At 36.7% G+C, this 20,312-nt stretch overlaps 1 protein-coding gene across 1 annotated transcript in view; it reads right to left on the minus strand.

Annotated features, from left to right (window-relative positions):
- Nucleotides 1-20,312, minus strand: part of LARS1 (leucyl-tRNA synthetase 1) — a 62,464-nt gene that overhangs the window by 31,123 nt on the left and 11,029 nt on the right. Inside the window, exons 5-15 of the mRNA XM_043913139.1 lie at nt 18,462-18,599; nt 15,508-15,669; nt 14,766-14,878; nt 14,044-14,107; nt 12,361-12,428; nt 12,032-12,257; nt 8,793-8,880; nt 8,632-8,708; nt 7,326-7,379; nt 6,102-6,242; nt 2,788-2,865 (exon numbers count right to left, since the gene is read on the minus strand). Coding sequence (XP_043769074.1) covers nt 2,788-2,865; nt 6,102-6,242; nt 7,326-7,379; nt 8,632-8,708; nt 8,793-8,880; nt 12,032-12,257; nt 12,361-12,428; nt 14,044-14,107; nt 14,766-14,878; nt 15,508-15,669; nt 18,462-18,599 — 1,209 coding nt within the window. The remainder of the gene's footprint in view (nt 1-2,787; nt 2,866-6,101; nt 6,243-7,325; nt 7,380-8,631; nt 8,709-8,792; nt 8,881-12,031; nt 12,258-12,360; nt 12,429-14,043; nt 14,108-14,765; nt 14,879-15,507; nt 15,670-18,461; nt 18,600-20,312) is intronic.

The following is a 20,312-nucleotide window of genomic DNA, read 5'->3' on the forward strand; positions in this document are numbered from 1 at the left end:
GTGGCTCAGTTGGTAAAGAATCTGCCTGCAATCCAAAAAAAAAAAAAAAAGAATCTGCCTGCAATGCAGGGGACCTGGATTCAATCCCTGAGTTGGGAAGAACCCCCAGAGAAGGGAAAGGCTACCCACTCCTGTATTCTGGCCTGGAGAATTCCACGGACTATGGACTGTATAGTCCATAGGGTTGCAAAGAGTCGGACATGATTGAGCAACTTTCACTTCACTTGCATTACAGAACCTCCAAAAGACTCGAGATTTGTGGCACAAGACAGCTCTGGAAAAGGAGGTAACATGAGGCTGGAAAGAGGAAGAGTCACTGAAGTCTTTTAAAGAAGTTAGAACCAGATACCCTAATCCCACACTATGCAGACAGGCAGCTGCCCCTCCCTGTGCCTGCAGAGCAGTGGGGGTTTATACTCGGGAGAGGACAACACAGAGTCTCCCAATCGGAGGACAAAGTTGAGGGAATGGGTTTCATAGTGAAAAGAGGGGGATTAAGAGAAAGTCAGCACACAGGCACTGATACCCACCCTGGCAATCTTCCTTCATGTTAGCTCCCAGAATGCTCACTTAGCTTAGACCCTTTAAGCCAGAAACTGAAGAATCTTCTGAGAGGAATCTAACAAACCACAAAGCCCTACTTAACATCAAGGCTAACAGCAGGGCTTCCCTCTGGCCCAAATGGACCTTCCAGATCTCTCCCAGTGAAGCCCAGTGACAAGTTCTACCTATATCCAAAAAGGTTCCAATCATCTTTTTTTTTTTCCAATCATCTTTTTGTATGCACTCTTAAATATCAATAGTCTTCCTCAGACTAATAAGAAATTAAAATTTCATATTCATGAAATAAAAATTGCAACATCCTATCACAAAAGATCAGATAACAAGAATAAGTTCTTAAACTGGCTCTGAGTTGGTAAATGCTTAAGCTGGATAAGAGGTATACAGGAATTCATTACACTATTCCACTTTTCTATGTTTGAAATTTTCTACACAAAGAAAAAAATTTAGTGACTTTTTTAAGGAATATTTATTTATACACATATGCACAAGCACATGTGGAGCTGATATAAAAAACACACAGTAAACAAACACACAAAAACTCATAGGAAGAAAAAGTTGAGGGACTCCCCCAGAGAGAAAAGCAAAAGAACTTCCAGAGTCTAATAGAGCCAATATCTGAATAGTAAGATTTCTGAAAACAAAAATAAATAAGGGATAAAACAATTTAAAAAAAAGTTAATTTTCCCAGAATTAAAGAACATAAGTTTCCAGACTGAAGGAGCCAATCCTACACCCAGAAGAACGAATGAAAACTAATCTACACCAAATAAATCATCATGAAATTTCAAGAGAGGATTCTACAAGCTTGGTGGGGGGGAGGGGAGACATAGATCACACCATAGCAGAATGGTTTCGGACTTCTTAACAGCATCACTGAACCAGAACACCATGGATAATGGCCTTCAAATTTTTAAGGGAAAATTATTTCTAACCCAGAATCCTACATCCAAGCATTCAAGTATGAGGACAGAATAAAGATATTTCAGATATGGAAGGTCATAATATTTACCTTCCAGGTACCCTTTTCCAGGAACATTTCTAGAGGCAGAGCTTCAACAAAACAAGAAAGTAAATAAGAAAGAAGCAGCGATGGGATCAAGGAGATTCAACTCAAGAAAAACAAAGGAAATCCTAAGTAACAGTGGAGGAATATCCCAGATGACATTTGTGCATGCCTACAGTAAGCAACCAGTCTGGATGACTACAACAGGCTGGAAGGCTCTGGGAGAACTTTCTCTAAGATGTAAACAATAGCACACTGATATGTTTGAAAGTACTGAGAAGAGAAATAAACATTTGGACAGAGTTTGGGGATGAAATGTGTATTATTATATTTAAAAGTTTAAAAAGTAGAGAAAGAAAAAAAAGACAGTTATTAACTCCAAGGAAAACCAAAAGCTGAGGAAGAGAAGTTCTCATTGTATACTACATTATGGATCAGCCATTCTCAACACACTGACTACCTCTCTAACCTAAGTTATAATATTCCTATACTACGAAGATGTGGGGTGAAGAAGTATATACAAATATGAGGTTAGAGGGGAACACACAGATTGGAGAAGAGTTAAATCTTGATCTTTCATAGCAGGAAATCAATGGCTAATACCTAAAACTGAAAATTTTTTAAATTACACTACAAGCATTTAGATTACAGATCTGTGAGAGGTGGAGATACTAAAAGAAATAACAAAACAGATGAAAGTAAGCCTGTCCAAAGAAATTCAAGAGGATGTGGAAGAATGGAGAGGAAACTGCTGCCTTTTTTTAACAAGCCTTACAGACCACAGTCTCTCTGTATTACAGGTATACATAACTGTCAAAAACAAAAATTCAGTTTCAAAAGTTCAGCAGCTAAGTAGCTCAACAACAAAAAAATTACAACAAAAACGAAGAGGGGGAAAAGGATGAAAGCAAAGAGCACTACAGAAAGACTTGTTAACTACCAGGACTGCAAATGGTCACTGGCAGAAAGCATCATTAAATTTCGCTGTGTGTGATCTACACATGCCAACTTTAGAACACTACCTTCATCAACATGACAGGTGGGATGTTCAGGTTAAATGAATTGCTATTATTAAACAGGTCTTCAATTTTACATGTAAATAAAATTATATCTTTAATACAGCTCCAGGTTCTACTACAGAAAATTGCTAATTAACATTGTAAAGTCTATGAACTAAAAGCTCTTCTAAAACAGGCTTCAGGGGATAGTCTATTACATACAGTGTCAATCATCTTGTTTCTAATAGTCTTCTTTACGTCTTGGACCTTCTGTCCCTTAAATCCATCCACCAACATTACCTAAAGGGATAAGAAGTGTAAAAACACGTACAATTAAAATTTGTTTTGGGTCCCCCCTTAAACTTTCTCCTACCTAAACTTACCTCCACAAACAACCAAGATATTTTCAGTGTGAAATTTATCACATTTATAACCATACATCTTTATTTCGGCACAGCTTGGACAATTAATATTTATAACACACTTGTTTTTCTTTTAGTGTAACTAGGATACATATTATGAACATGATTAGAAAGAAAAGTTCACTTCCTTCCCACTTCTTAGGTTTCCATGTGGAGAGAATTCCTCTGCCCTAACTCACATCATTCCTGAAGGCTTTGGGGGAAGGAACTGAGCCAGTGCAGCTCAGCCCGTTAGGCTTCTCTTTTCAACTCCGTCTGTTGCCAGCAAGCATTCTCCTTTGCCTGGCCATGTGATAAACTTGGCTCTGAGACGAGGGCCTACGGTTTCTCAACTCTGCCTTTTATGTAATGGGGAGATTGAATTCTCGAGCAGAGTATTGCCTTGCCCATTGTTGTCACAGAGCTAAGACACCATCCCCTTCCGGCTGATACTGACCTCCATCTATCTGATTCCTGTTGACTCTTTCAAATAGGTTTTATCTTTTTTATGTTTTGGGGGCTTTCTGGCCATACCTCACAGCTTGTAGGATTTTAGTTCCCAATCCAGGGTTCAAACTTGGGCCTTCAGCAATGAGAATGCAGAGTCCTAACCACAGGATCACAGGGATTTCCCAATACTTTCTACCTTAAGTGGGAAAGACATGTTTTCTATTTTCACCTCCCAATCTTCTAACGTGCCAAAATGCTCCGCATCTATTTAATTCATCATTATGAAATTACAGATTATTGATCATCATGGCACAGGGGGTTAACAGCACAAATCTTAGAGCCAAGTTGCCTAGTTTGAGTTCCAGCTCTGCTTTAACCTGGCTATCTGGCTGATACTGGGTAAATTACTTAGTGTCTTAGTACCTCAATTTCCTTATCTGTTAAATGGGAATAAGTGCCTACTTTGCAAGGTCATTTTGAGATGTAAATAAGTGAATATGTAAGTGCTATATTAGTGTTGGCTTTTAGTGTCATCCAAAACATGGATGAGTTGAGTTTTAAAAAAGACATATAAACAATATTTGGTCATACAGAGAAATGGAAAGCAAAAGTAAACATTCTCATTTACAGCCTTAAAAATATTCAACCTCAAGTCACTAATAACTTGACTGGGTTTTTACTTTCTCTAGCCTCACCTTCTTTCCACAGAAATGTAAGCCACATTAACATATGTACAATTAAGGAGAAAAGAGAGGTTCAAAAATTGTGCTAAGATGGCATGTAGTAGTTGTATTAACAAGTAAATTAATGAACTGAATGAAACTGCTTATTTAAAATTTCATCTCATTAAGACAACAAAGGAAAAAAAAGAGAGAGAGCAAAGGGACCAGGTATTGTCCACAAACCTTTGGCATGTATTGCATAATAAGACGAACTAACTTTAAACATCTTCTTTATAAATTCACCCACAGATCAGGGGCAGAAAAATGGGACTTCTGTAATACTACTGGACAAAAATAGATTTAAAAAAAGAAATTTGGAAAGAGAAGAACATAATCTTATAATCAGTTCAGTTCAGTCGCTCAGCCATGTCTGACGCTTTGCGACCCCATGGACTGTAGCACACCAGGCCTCCCTGTCTATCACCAACTCCTGAAGCTTGCTCAAACTCATGTCCATCAAGTCAGTGATGCCATCCAACCATCTCATCCTCTGTCATCCCCTTCTCCTCCTGCCTTCAATCTTTCCCAGTATCAGGGTCTTTTCAAATGAGTCAGTTCTTCGCATCAGGTGGCCAAAGTACTGGAGTTCAGCTTCAGCATCAGTCCTTCCAGTGAATATTCAGGACTGATTTCCTTTAGGATGGAGAGGTTGGATCTCCTTGCAGTCCAAGGGATTCTCAAGATCTTCTCCAACACCACACTTTAAAAACATCAATTCTTCGACGCTCAGCTTTATGGTCCAACTCTCACATCCATACGTGACTACCAGAAAAACTATAGCTTTGACTAGATGGACCTTTGTTGGCAAAGTAATGTCTCTGCTTTTTAATATGCTGTCTAGGTTGGTCATAACTTTTCTTCCAAGAAGCAAGCGTCTTTTAATTTCATGGCTGCAGTCACCATCTGCAGTGATTCTGGAGCCCAAGAAAACAAAGTCTGTCACTGTTTCCATTGTTCCCCCATCTATTTGCCATGGAAATAGATGGGGGAAGTGATGAGATCTGATGCCATGATTTCAGTTTTCTGAATGTTGAGTTTTAAGCCAACTTTTTGACTCTCCTCTTTCACTTTCATCAAGAGGCTCTTTAGTTCTTCTTCGCTTTCTGCCATAAGGGTGGTGTCATCTTCATATCCAAGGTTATTGATATTTCTCCCAACAATCTTGATTCTAGCTTATGTTTCATCCAGACCGGCATTTTACATGATGCTCTCTGCATATAAGTTAAATAAGCAGGGTGACAGTATGCCGCCTTGACGTACTCCTTTCCCAATCTGGAACCAGTCCATTGTTCCATGTCTAGTTCTAACTGGTGCTTCTTGACCTGCATACAGATTTCTCAGGAGGCAGGTCAGGTGGTCTGGTATTCCCATCTCTGGAAGAATCTTCCACAGTTTGTGGTGATCCACACAGTCAAAGGCTTTGGCATAGCCAATAAAGCAGAAATAGATGTTTTTCTGGGGCTTTCTTGCTTTTTCAATGATCCAACGAATGTTGGCAATTTGATCTCTGGTTCCTCTGGCTTTTCTAAATCCAGCTTGAACATGTGGAAATTCTTGGTTCACACACTGTTGAAGCCTCGCTTGGAGAATTTTGAGCATTACTTTGCTAGTGTGTGAGATGAGTACAATGGTGCAATAGTTTGAGCATTCTTTGGCATTGCCTTTCTTTGGGATTTGAATGAAAACTGACCTTTTCCAGTCCTGTGGCCACTGCTGAGTTTTCCAAATTTGCTGGCATATTGAGTACAGCGCTTTCACAAGATCATCTTTTAGGATTTGAAATAGGTCAAGTGGAATTCCATCACCTCCACTAGCTTTGTTCATATCTTATAGTAATCCCTCTCAAATCAGGACACAGATGAATTTGTATTAAATCTTTCTATATTTTTTTCTAAATCAATAAGAAGAAAATCAAAGATCATGGAGTATGTAAATCAAAAATGATAACAAAAATATTACTTACACCATCATAAAAACCTCTTAGATACAATTTCTCCTTTGCTTCTGCAAGTTTTTCTCGGTCGTTCTGGCTCTGAATTTTCAATTCATCACATATAGTTACAGCAGAAAGCTTTCCAAAATCTGGGATTTCAATGATTGGCACCTGCAGAAAAGAGAAATGTGAAACTATTCACACTGAATGAACATAAAAACAGCCTTATGGGCACAGTCCTTTGCCTCCACTGTCCAATGAAGTCATATGAGATTTTATATATCATTAGGTCAGCTCCACACATTAGGGAAAACATCCAGATGTGAATCTATCTTCCTACTGTCCATAGGAACCACCCAAATTCTCTGCACCAACCCCCACACTGTCCTTTCCTCGCTACACATATAGCTTCCACAGCTCTCAAGCCCTCACTGAGCATATAATTTACTGAATAATGTTCAAAACTGGCAAAATGATGCATGCATGTGTGCTAAATCATTTTAGTCATGTCCAACTCTCTGCAACCCTATGGACTGTAGCTGGCCAGGCTTCTCTCTCCATGGGATTCTCCAGGCAAGAATACTGGAGTGGGTTGCCATTTCCTACTCCAGGGGATCTTCCAGACCCAGGGATTGAACCCCAGTCTCTTATGTATCCTGCACTGGCAGTCAGATTCTTTACCACTAGCCCCACCTGGGAAGCCAGTGAAATGATGTAAACAACTAAATTTATGGATGGTCTTATTTCTGATTTATATTAAGTCTTCCAGAGTCTCCATGAAAATTATTCACTAGTAATATACATTTCTAAAGACACTAACATGAAAACATAAACATTCATGAGTAACATGGCAAAATTTTATCTTTAGAAGCCTGGAAATTTGCCACACTAAAAAATAAGTTACTATAGAATTGGTGATATGAAAAGGCAAACTCTGTTCTCGAACTGCAGGTGGCAGGTGCTAAGAAAATGCCTACTGTTAAAAGTTTTTTGTTTGTTCTTATCCATCACAGCAGATATCAAGTTAAAGCAGATAAACTGTTAAACTCTATCTTATTTTCATTCTCTACGAGTTGGTGATGGACAGGGAGGCCTGGCCTGCTGCTGTCCATGGGGTCACAAAGAATAGGACACGACTGACCGAATGAACTGAACTAAACTGAATCAATTATTTAATTCTGTTACAAGTGCTAGCTCTTTTCTTCCTCTAATGAAAATATGGACATTAATATTCTGAATCATCCATGTACTCACAGGTTCAAATGGCAAGACCATGTCATCTCTAATTCCGTACTTCACTCGTAAAGCCTACAAAAACAAAAAGGAAGTTAACACTTATGATCAATATTTTTCTGATATTATTATTAAGAGAAGTACCCTCTAAACTTTTTTAAAGTATTTTTCTTCTTCTCTCCATAAAGAACAATTTTTTAATTTTATAGAGAAAAAAATCTCAAGAAGGGATGTATGACTTTTAAAAACTAAACAGTTTAAGTTAGACTGAATTGCTTAAATGATGAAACTATACAGTCCAAAGCAAAATTTCACACAGACACACACATATCACTTAAAATGAAGTTCACATTCCAGTTGCAATGAAAACGCGAGTATCAGAAACTTGTTTTTACAAACTTTCTCCTGTTAGCAATCAAGTTGTTCTTCAGCAGGTGAATGAATAAATATACATCCAGACAACAGAATATGATTCAGTGCTAAAAAGAAACAAGCTGTCATGCTATGAAAAGACATGAGAAACCAAAATGTTTATTACTAACTGAAAGAAAATCTAAGAAAGCTACATAAAGTATGAATCCAACTATTACATGACTTTCTAGAAAGGTAAAACTATGGTGACAATTAAAAAGATCAGTGGTTGCCAGGAGTGGGAGGGAAGAGAGATGAACAAGAAGAGCACAGAGGATTTTTAAGGCAGCGAAAATACTCTGTATATCATAATGATGGATACATGTCATTAAATGTTTGCGTGAACCCACAGAATGTACAACACCAAGAGTGAACCCTAAGGTAAACTATGGACTTTGGGGAATTATGACGTCAATGCAGGTTCATCTTTGATAAAAACGTACCACTCCGGTGAGTGACACTAATAACGGGGGAGGCTATGCAGGTGTTGAAGCAGGGGGTGTTATCTGGGAATCTCTGTGCCTTCCTCACTATTTTTATTATGAACCTAAAATTGCCCTAAAAAAGTAAGTCTTAAAAAAAGATTCTAAAAAAAAAAAAAAAAGCTTCTACAGGGACTTCCCTGGTGGTCTAGTGGTTAAGACATCATGCCTCCACAGCAGAGGGTGCAGGTTCAATTCCTAGCTTGGGGAACTAAGATCCTGCATGCCGTGCAGGACAGCCAAAAAAAAAAAGGTTCTATGAAATATTATATTTAAAATTCAAATCAAAGGAAAACATATAAATATCAAGAAACAGGTTAAAGATAGCATTAAAAAGATATCTGCATAGTTTTTCAGCCTAATCCAACAGTTCAGTGGTACCTAACCAATGAGATGATAAAGAGGAAATGTGAACATGAAGCACAGAAACTCACTTGCTTTTTCTTCAAGTCTCTGAGGGCAGCAAAATCATCAGGAGAGTCAGAAGGAACACTTGTGACCACACCAGTGCCTTACAAAAGAAAAATGGGGAATTAACTAATAACAACCAGAAGGTGTACACGAAAGAATTTCTAGAAAAAAATAAACTCTTTACCTTTATCCTCCTTGATGGTGAGCATTGGGAGAACATAGATCACCTTGTAAGATGTTAGAGGTGCAGAAAGTGATACACCAAGAATATCCTATGTAAGAAAAAGATCAGTAAAAAGAGGAAGTAACTTATTCTAATCATTAAAATTTAAAACTATGTTTATATTTTAAGGCATGAGAGGCTAGTAATCAACAATACTCATTCTTTTTTACCTCCTAGACTAGAAACAACTGAAAATAATTATAAAGCCCAAATCTTGTAATGTTGTGAAGAAATAAGTACACTAATATATTGCTTTTAACCTTGCAATCCTTTAGGAAAACAATACAGGAATCCACAGCAAGAGACAAAAATGTTCACACAGCTTGGACCCAGCAATCCAATTCCAGGAATTTACCTCAAAAGATTCTTTGAGAATCTGTCCAGTGCTGTGTTAACTACATTAGCAAAACCTGGAAACAACTAAGACTTTAAATGGTTTAAAAAAAAAAAAAATCAGTTAATAAAATACAAGACATCAACAAGATAGAATATTATGTCTCTGTGGTTCTATTTTAAACAATAATTAGAAAGACAGTTAAGAAGATGTATCTAGTTTCTCTTTAAAATTTAAAAAAAAAGAAGATCCAACAATATAGGACCCATATTCTTATATATGAACAAGCAGCTTGCAGCTGTTTGTTTAGCTACAGAAACACACTTTTCAATTCCATATAGTTTCCTTTGCCCATATACATAAGTTGCTTATAGAATTTGGAGCCATACTGATAAAGGCTAAATATCATTAACAGTTTAAAACTATTTTTAAAATTATACCACCCATTTCCCTCATACCAGAATCTGCTCAAATTAACAAGGATAGACATTGCATTTAAGAGCAAGAAAAAAACAAAAACTGTGTCTTTAATACTGTTCCCCAAAACCTCTCAGACAAAACTCTAACATCAGGAACTAATGAGATGTGGCAGGACTGCTTATAACAGAAGAAGCAATTCAAATATCCATTATACAGTCAGTAAATAATTTGTGGCACAGCCAAACAATGGAATACTGTGTAACAGTAGAAAATAAGAACAAAGGGAATTCGTTGGCAGTCCAGTGGTTAGGACTCTACTTTCACTGCTAAGGGCCCAGGTTCAACCCCTGGTGAGGGAACTAAGATCCTAAAAGCCACACGGCACAGTCAAAAAAAAAAGAAAGAATGAGAATAAGATGTTTATCTACTGATAAAATGATTACCAAGAAATAGCTAAGTGAAAAAGAAAGTAAAACACAGAAGAATGTGATGAAATACACTGCTGTTTGTGTGTTTAAAAAGACGGCTAAAGAATATATATGTATGTATTTGCTCACATAGACATGAAATACTTCTGGAAGGATTCACAAGACACTGGTTCCACTGACTGCTTCTGGAAGACAGAACTGACTGATTTGGAGTATTTTGTGTGTCTTTTCTTTTTTTTTTTTTGGCTGCACAGCCTACAGAATCTCAGCTCCCCAACCAGGGATGGAACATGTGCCCTCGGCAGTGAAACCACAGAATCCTAACCACTGGGCTACCAGGGAATCCCTTCTTTTTGTCTTTTAAATTTTGAGTCTTATGAATATTTAGTAATCTAGTCAGAAAATAAATTTACAACATAAGAAATGTCTAATTCAAAAGGAGAACTGAGATGGTATTCTACTCATCTTTTTCTTTTAAAAGATTATCTATTAAGATACCAAAGATCAGCACTTAACCAAAGGGAATAAAACACCCCAGTAAACAAGTAAAAGTAAAATAAGCTCTAAGGATACTACAGGTGCTCATGCTCGGTTATGTCCGACTCTGTGCGACCCCACGGGCTGTGGCCCACCAGGCTCCTCTGTGCATGGGATTCTCCAGGCAAGAATACTGGAGTGGGTTGCCATCTCTTCCTCCAGGGAATCTTCCCGACCCAAGGATCCAGCCCAAGTCTCCTGTGTCTCCTGCATGGCAGGCAGATTCTTTACCAGCTGAGCCATCGGGGATTTAGTTAAGATCAAGACTTCCTTTTCAGAAAAACAAAGCAGCTGCTACTGCACACCAGGAACGCGGGTAATCATATTAAAATAGTATCAGGACTTCCCTGGTAGTCCAGTGTTAAGAATTCACCTGCCAATACAGCAGACACGGGTTCCATCCCTTATCAGGGAAGATCCCACATGCCACGGAGCAGCTAAGCCCATGTGCCGCATCTCCTGAAGCCCATGTGTCTACAGCCTATGCTCTGCAACAAGAGAAGCCACCACAGTGCGAGGTCCGAGCACCGCAACTAGAGAGCAGCCCCTGCTCACTGCAGCTAGAGAAAGCCCGTGCACGGGGGGAGGTGGGAGGGGGGGTCGGGATGGGGAACACATGTAACTCCATGGCTGATTCATGTCAATGTATGACAAAACCCACTGCAATGTTGTGAAGTAATTAGCCTCCAACTAATAAAAATAATTGAAAAAAAAAAAAAAGAAAGCCCGTGCACAGCAAAAACCACCCATTTTTCAAAAGGAGTAATACAATGTCTACTGCAGCTATATACTAAATCTCTTGGGGAGAACTGAATTTTTCAATCAGATAATTACTAAGCAGAAACGTAAGATTCAAAAATGCTATTTTAGGGAATTCCCTGGCAATCCAGTGGTTAGGACTCCATGCTTCCACTGCCAGGGGCCTGGGGCTTAATCCCTATTCGGGGAACTAAGATCCCACAGGCCACATGGTATGGTCAAAAAAATTTTTTTCTAATAAATACATAAATAAAAATGCTGTTTTACTGATATGGTCACACAATGAATATATCGCAGCAATTAAAAAGCAGACAAAAAGAACAAACTACTCCTACATATACAACATGGGTGAATCTCACAGGCATCACATTGAGCCAAAGAAGCTAGACATAAAAGAGTACAGAGTATACAATTTCACTATGTAAAGTTCATGAAGAGCGACTCATCTTTGGTGATTTAGGTCACGGTAGTGGTTACCTCTGCAGAAGCAGGGATGTGAAATGGACATGAGAGTGCCTTCCGGAGTGCTCCAACTGGACATCCCCTGATTTGAGTGGTGCATAACATTTGAATATATACCAAAATATACACTTAGGACTTACGCACTTGACTGTACGTATACCTTAGCTAAAATGTTTTTTTAAACGTTCTTTTCTCAAATTTCATTTCTGACATTTTCCTCTAAGTGTATGCCCTAAAATAAATTCCACTACCCAACTTACCTCTCCCATTAACTCTTTAACAACAGGTACCACTCCATTGTCCTTGGTAAAGCCCTGGTATGACATATTCCTTGCAGCTCTTTGGGTGCAGATGAATATATCACCATTCATTGTCTCAAATCCAATGTACTTCATATCGGGGCGAACCCAACAGTTTGTTTGTCCAAACATTGTCTCAGGCCTGAGAGTAGCAGCTACCAAGAAGATATTTTTCCCTTTCAAGCCACTAAGAAGAAAAAAACACACATTTATGCAAAATATGTTGTGGATTCTATCACGACTATCTGATACTTCAAAAAGGTGAAGCCACAATTCTTTGACAAACCTACCTTAATTTGGATGGGTATGGCTCAAGCACTTTCAACTTGATTAAAGTATATTCCTGAGGTCCAACACCCTAAACAAAATAAAAATTTGAAAGAGAAAAGAGTTGGAATAAAACTACTAATCTCTGCAAGAGATCTGATTCAAATTTCTAAGATGGATTCTTGCACTGCTAGAATAATTCTTCCTTCCAATGAAAAGACTGTCAGTGGTGTGTTGACCACATGGAAGCCTAATGTGTAAGAAATGACTTGAGAGACCACCATCCTACCCCACACCAGACAGACCTGGTCAAGGAGGTCCAGACTACTGAATAAGATTTGCTAAGAGGAAGAACAAGGGGAGAATGACTTGGATTAATCAGCCAAAACAGTGTTTGCCAAAATGGGACTCAGAAGATACAATCAACATCAATCCTACAGAGCAGTCATCACAGACAAACGATGGACCAGGGATCAAATGATGTGTATTCAAAACCTAGCCTGGGCCCTCACTTGTGGCTTTCCACAAGGAGTCACAATCACTCTGAACCTTCATTTCTTCATAAAAAATAAAATAAATTAATTACTTAAAAATTAAAAAAAATAATAACTGTGCTGTGCCTCACACAGGACTATCCTGAGGAACACATAAGAGAATGACACATAATGATAATGACAAAATGTTTTGAAAAAGTACGATGTACTATTGAAACTTAAGATGTTGCTATCATTGACTACATTAAAGCTTAACATAAAAAATAAATAAATAAATAAATAAAAATTTTTAAAAAAGCTTAACATAGTAAACTGGACTTCTGAAGGCTCTCAAATCTTTCAAAATTTTGATCAACTCTCACTTCTATCAGGTAAGTTACATAATTGAAGGCTGATTTTGAAAGGTAGTCACTAGGCTATAAATGTGTTCAAAGGTGGTAATAAAGAATGACACACTCATAGGGACTACAAAGTTCATTGTTGTTGATTTACTGTGCCAAGGCTTTACACCAGTGACTTACCCTTGCTTCATTCAAGTATTACAGGGAATAATGTCACTAATGTGTCCTCCAGGAATGCAGAATGAACTAATGTCATACATGACTTGAAGTACTTTGAAAATAAGTAGGCATGTGACCGAAGCAAGTATAAATGGAATCTGTGTACATGAGTGAACCACATATCTCATTACCTTTCCTCATGGTCTCTTTTTAGAACAGTGCACTCTCCAAGTGGTGCTTCTCAAACATGAGCACGCGTATGAATCACACAGAGAACACATTAAAAGACAGATTCCTGGGCTCCACCCTCAGAGCTTCTGATTCAGCAATTTGGGGGTGAGGTTCAGGAATCTACTCTCTAGGACTTCTCTGGCAGTGTAGTAGTTAGGACACCACACTTTCACTGCCAAGGGCCCAGGTTCAATCCCTGATCTGGGAATCCTGCAAGCCAAGCTGAGTGACCAAAAAAAAAAAAAATCCAAGAATGTGCTTTTCCAGCACAAGCTGATGCAGCTAAACCTACTGCCAAGGTTCTAGAGAAGATACAGGTACCTATGATGACAATCTGCCTTCCTCTTAACAGCCACCAGAGTATCATGACTGGATACTCAATACTGGAATAAAGCTATTTTTAGGTTTCTGATTTATTTCTTAAAATCTATGCCCACATTAAGAATTATTACAGCAGCTATTCTATGTCACAAATAATTACCTCCCCAGTTTGTCTGTCATGATCCATACAAGGCTGTCCATCTTTTGGAGAATAAATGGTATACCTAAAACAATAAATAAATGACAAACATTACAATGTACAAGCTTCATCCTAACGGATTTGTCAGTGTTGCGCCTAACATCTCACAATATTTATTCCAAGTAAAACTTCTGAGTAAATGTCTACATCATTTTTATGCTTTTATGGGGAATTTTGTTGCCAACACAGTTACTCAGTGAAAGCTTTTTGCCTTCATCAAAGGTAATACCACTGAAAAATACTCACTGATCTTGGCTTTGTGGTATGAAACAGAAGACTGTAGAATATAAATAAGCTTTTGAAATGCAAATACCTTTTAATGAGTCCATATGATCAAGGGAGAACTTTACAGAACAATTTATAGAGCAAAAGGATAAACTAAAACACAAATAAAATTATTTTTCTACTTGGCTAGAATACTTAAGAGAATCTTTCCTGAGACCATAAAAGAGAATCTTTAATGAGACTCCCTATTCTCTCTGGTTCTATTTGTCACAAACACTAAGCAGCTCAAAGAAATCAAGACACTGGCCAGACAAAAAGGAAACCAAAGGAAATTAGAGAACAAAAGAGGAATTATAAAAAAGAAAAGAAAATGGAAAAAAGTAGGCTCTGGGGCACACAGAATTACAACACAGGAATTATGATTTTTGCTTTATTAAACTGAAGGATAACAAACTCACCGCTTCCCAAACTTAATTCTGCTCCTTTCTCTTAATGTTAGAAACTGCCACCTGACAAATGAATCATAGTAAGGATTAACATCAGTGGTGATGAAGGACCGGCGCCAATCTACCTACAGGAGAAGAAAGGAAATGGTGACTTTTTAGAAATTTATATAGTCTCTATAAATAGGAATTCCCATGAATCAATTATTTACTTGCCTACTCCTTACTTTTCAATGTAGAATTATATCAAATATCAAAAGCAAACCAAAAAATTTCAAGTTCTATCTATTAAATATATATCACAATTATTAATTTATGCTTAATATGTAAGCCTTTAAACATATATATTTACATATTAAACATATAGGAATTATAATACATTAAGGAACACTTAAACAATATCTTTATATGTCCCTAAATATTCAAGCTACACTTGGGTTTCTTCATATCTCTTTTTTTTAATTTTATTGAAGTACAGTTGATTTATAATGTTGTAGGTTTCTTCACTTGAACAGTATTCCTTTTTACTAATTGCTAGTATATCTATATATATATTCCAAAACAACAAACATTAAAGTACTTCATTGCTTACCTCAAGGCCCATGTGGTTCTAATCAGAAAATAATAGTACCAAGTCATTTGTGGAATACTGATGGACTATATATTCTACATTAAGAGGTAGTCCAAATCTCCTACAGTCACACAAATACAACTGTGTTCTTCACATTGCCTTAAACTACAGAGGAGGCCGGCATACCTTCAAACCCATTCTCTTCAGATCCTGGACAGCCAGTGGTGGGAAATATTCAAGCCAATGTTCTGCTTCAGAAAATTTGACTATCTCATCATCAGAAAGACCCAGGGATTTCATAATGTCCCACTGGTATTTAGAAGATCCAGCTTTAGCAGCAGCTTTACTCTGAAAACAACCAGCAAAACCAAACTCCATCAAAGAACAACTAACAACCAGTTAACAAACGCCAGAATCACAATAATTTTAAATGAATGATCCTATTTGGTAGTTTTTTAAACTCTAAAACAATATTACTGACATATAGGAATACTGCACAACCTGGATGTAGTATTCTATATGCCAAACCATACAGTCTGATACCTGGATTCTGACACAAAGATAAGTAAATGGATGGAACCATAAAAAAATTATCATCACAAAGTTAAGTTCTTAGCACCAAACCTTCTCTATTTCCTTTTTTCAAATACCACATGCATCTTTTTTAGTTATGAATAAACTACTAAAAGAGTTTCCTCCTTTTCCAATATTTACCAATATCAAAAAAGTAACCACAGGCCAGGAACTGGAGGTGGGCACAGGTGTTGGACCATGAAACTATATGAAAGGTAGGAAGAGGGATCTCGGGGCTGAGGAAACCGATCTCTACGTACCGTGGCGGCAGAAACAAGACTCTGTGCATTTGTCACACCGAGGCAATGATATACTCCAAAGAGTGAATTTTACTGCACGTAAATTAAAAAAAAAAATTGACCAGGATGTAGGAGGAACCCAAGATAGAAGGCAGACTGTGACAAAGTTATCTACCTGTATTACAAATGCATGACATAACCACACTAAAGGGGTAGGAAAGAAAGAACTTTAGAAGTAACTGGAAAATAGTGTGTTGACTAGATTCTAAAGACAAAGTGAACTATACACAACCAATGTGTTTTAGTTGGTAAAACTGCTTCTCTTAGAAGTACAGATTAGCATTCTGTAACTACTGGTAGACAACTGAACAAATAACAGATATACTGTAAATAATGAGAGCTAGGTTTCCTACTGTTGGAGAAAGAAGTCACAAATAAGCAAAGGAAAAATACTAGAATGAGCCCTGTGGTGCTAAAATAGAGCCAGAGGTATCAGTATGCACTTAGAAAAAAGAGAGACAGAGAGAGAGAGACAAATGCCATATGATACCACTTACAGGTGGATAATCTAAAATATGACACAAATGAACTTATCTTTGAAACAGAAATAGACTCAAAGATATAGAGAACAGATTTGTGATTGCCAAAGACAAGGGGAGTGAGAGAGGGAAGTTGTTTAGGAGTTTTGGATTAGCAGATTTAAATTATTATACACAGATGAATAAACAACAAGGTCCTACTATATAGCACAAGGAACTATTCAATATGCTGTAAAAAAAAAACCATAACGGAAAAGAAAAAAAATATTTTAAATAAAGAAAAAACACAGAAATTCCCAGTCAATCCAGTAGTTAAGACTTGGTTCTTTCATTGCTGTGCGTGGGGGTTTGATCCTCGGTCAGGGAACTAAGATCCCTGGTCGGTGTGGCCAAAAATAACTAAAGTGTTTACATTACGAAAAAAAAAAGAAAAAATCTCATTTTAAAAAAGTACAAAGAAGTAAATACAGACACATACATACACAGGGGCTAGTAGACATACACATATTTCCTTGCTCTTTCTACTGAGAAGACCTAGAAACAATGAGCATACCTAGCACTCAGAATTTAGTTTCTAAATACCATTTTTCAATAAAAGGAAAAAGGACTCCTTGGAAAAGTGGCTGACTCCAGGGCTAAAATAGGGAGAATAGAAAATGAGCTTGCAGCATCTTGTGGCACCTGAAAGTACAAAAGTGCTCAGAAAAAGAAAAAAAGGGAATAAAAGAAAAGATGGGGGCGTGTCAAGTGGACACAAGAGCCAACCTAAAGATTCCCTTAATGACCAATGCTAGAACAATCTGAGCAATAACAATAACTCAGCAACAACAACAAAAACCAATAGTATTAGATTATAACTCAAAGAATAAATAAATACACATGAATCCACACTGATACAAAAAAGAAATAAGTAAATGAAGAAGAAAGGAAAACTTTTCCTTTCAGAAGAACTCCACATAATAAGTGTAGAAAGATGAGGGAAACAGAAAATCAACATTAGAACAAAACAGCAATAACCACTGCAGGCAAGATCCACTGACGAATGCTAAAATTAGTGAGGAAATATATATTTTTTAAAAAAACAAGATGTTATTCCCATAGTCTCAAAGTATCTCTCCCAAAACATACATGAATTTCAAAGGGAAAAATGAAATCTTCACAGTAGGAAACCTGACAGATACCACCTAAACCAAATGATCAAGATTAACATCACCAGTAATAATACATAGCAATATCTTATACTCCTTGATTGGATTCACTGAAGACACATCACCTCTCAATCTACTCATGAGAAAGCATTAGACAAGCCTAAAACAAGGGACACTTTATACGTTATCTGACCAGTCCTTTTCAGAAGTGCTAAGATCAGGAAGACAAGACAGAAGAGACATGACAAGCAAATGCAAGATGGGGTTCTGGATAGGATCTTAGAAACAAGTAAGAATGTTAAGGAAAAACTGGCGAAACCAAATGAAGTTGGTAGTTTCTCAAACGGTACTGTTCAAATGTTGGTTTCTTAGATTTGAGGACTGTACTATGGTTATATAAGATGTAAAGGAAACCTATGCAACCTTGCAATTCTTCTGTAAGTCTAAAATTATTTCAAAATAAAATAAAAAGGGGGAAAAGGCAATCAAAAGGTAAGAAAGATATTTTTGCTTCATTACTTTTTAAAAATTAATGAGTACATTTTATGTGTCAGATACTATATTGTTACTCTGGGAATGTATATATAAATTGGACAAATATAAATAAAACTTCAACCAAAATAAGTATCAAGTCACCAAACCTTTTTTCCTTTAGCTTTATCCTTAATTATTATATCTTCTGTTTTAACACTGATTTCTTCCTCTTCCTCTTCCTCATCTGGAAAATCAGGAGGGCAACCATAAAGCTCTACTTCTCTTTTTAATTTATCAGCACATGCCTACAAAAAACACAACATTAGAGGCAGTAAAGTTAAAAATTCCAAGGTAGAAACAATTTGTGTCTTTTTGTTGTTTCTATGGCCAACTAATACTGACTCTGAACTTTTTAGCAATACATCTATAGATGTGTAGATCATTACAGAAAACTCATGTGATACAAATCATGTACCTAAAAATTAACTACTTTACTTCATTTACTTGGCAATGACTTATTCAATACCCAGACTACTCAATGCAATATACTATATGTTGGGTGTCAGAAGTACAAAGATAAAGATATAGTATTATCATATTGAAAACAACTCTAATAACTACATTTCTCAATTTAAAGATTACTGTCACATATACTCTATTAGTTATCATCACAAGGCTGCTAGGTAGGTGGGATGAGAGATAACACGTTAGAAAACAGACACTGAAAGATGAAGTGATTTATCCAAGGTTATAAAGCTAGTGAGCTACAGAATTCTAACATGAACCCTGTCACAAACAAAGATGACACCAAGTATACAGTGTTAAAGTTAAAAAAAAATACAAATATAGAATTGTGGATTTTCAAAAAGGGAGGGGATGCTTCTAAAAAGAAGAATTTCAGCTAATAAACAGGGGAAAAAACAAGACAACTAGAAAGTCATCATTTTACAACCACAAATTCAACAACTGAAAGACAAGGATCATGAAAGGATGCTAAAACCACTGAGTTATTGGGTAATCAGATATTCCAAGGGTCTTAAGGTATCATTCCATAAATAACATTTTAATTAGAAAAGAGAAAAGTTAACTTTAGAATGAGGAAACATGGACATTATTAGTATCACTAAAATGATACAAGTTGCCTTATATGGCTTTTGATGTCAGACAGTGGGAAGAATAAAAGTGGGAAGAATAAAAAGTAAAAACCTGCCAGAAAAGACATTTTGGGACAGCTAGGGAGATTTACTATAGATTAGATAATGATAGTATTACATCAATGATTAATTTCTTGGAGAGGATAATGGGATAGTGACAATGTAGAAGAATGGCTTTGTTCTCAACAGATAAAAGCTGGAGTGTTTAGGGGTGACATGTCATGATGTCTGCCAACTTACTTTCAATGAGTTCACAGACAAAGAAAGAAAAAAGTGTGCATGTATTGTATGTTGAGAGACAGAACTAGAGCAACTGTACAAATGTTAATACTTGGTAACTGTAAGTGAAGGGTATCTGGCTGTTCACTGTACTGTCCTTTTACCTTTCCTATAGGTCGGACATTTTTCAAAATAAAAGACGGGAGCATAAAAAGAAGTAAGTTAAATTTCCCAACTCCCAAGGATTTAGGGAATCCTTTCAAATGTAGTTTTCTTGCCCATTTTATATAAAAATTGTTTTTAATATAAATTTATGACAAATTTAAGACACTTACAAAAATGACCGAAATACAACAGAACTGTTCATTATTTTATGCCAACAGCCTATATATGCCATGAATGCACAAAACAGTGTCCACTGTACTTGTTAGTAGTCATTATCTAATTCTAAAACAGAAATGTGAATATATAAGGTAACCAAAAGATATCAAAATTAGTTAGAAATCACTTGGACGTTAATGTTTGCCCTTTAAGCACTACTTCAAATGTTTTCTAAAAATTAATTTTTACTATAATAAATTCAATTCATTTCAAAAAATACTTTAACATAGTACAGAAGCACATATTTGAAAACCCTATTTCAAA

The sequence above is a fragment of the Cervus elaphus genome, chromosome 9 (genome assembly GCF_910594005.1).
Source record: "Cervus elaphus chromosome 9, mCerEla1.1, whole genome shotgun sequence".
In the NCBI taxonomy this organism is placed as follows: Eukaryota; Metazoa; Chordata; class Mammalia; order Artiodactyla; family Cervidae; genus Cervus; species Cervus elaphus.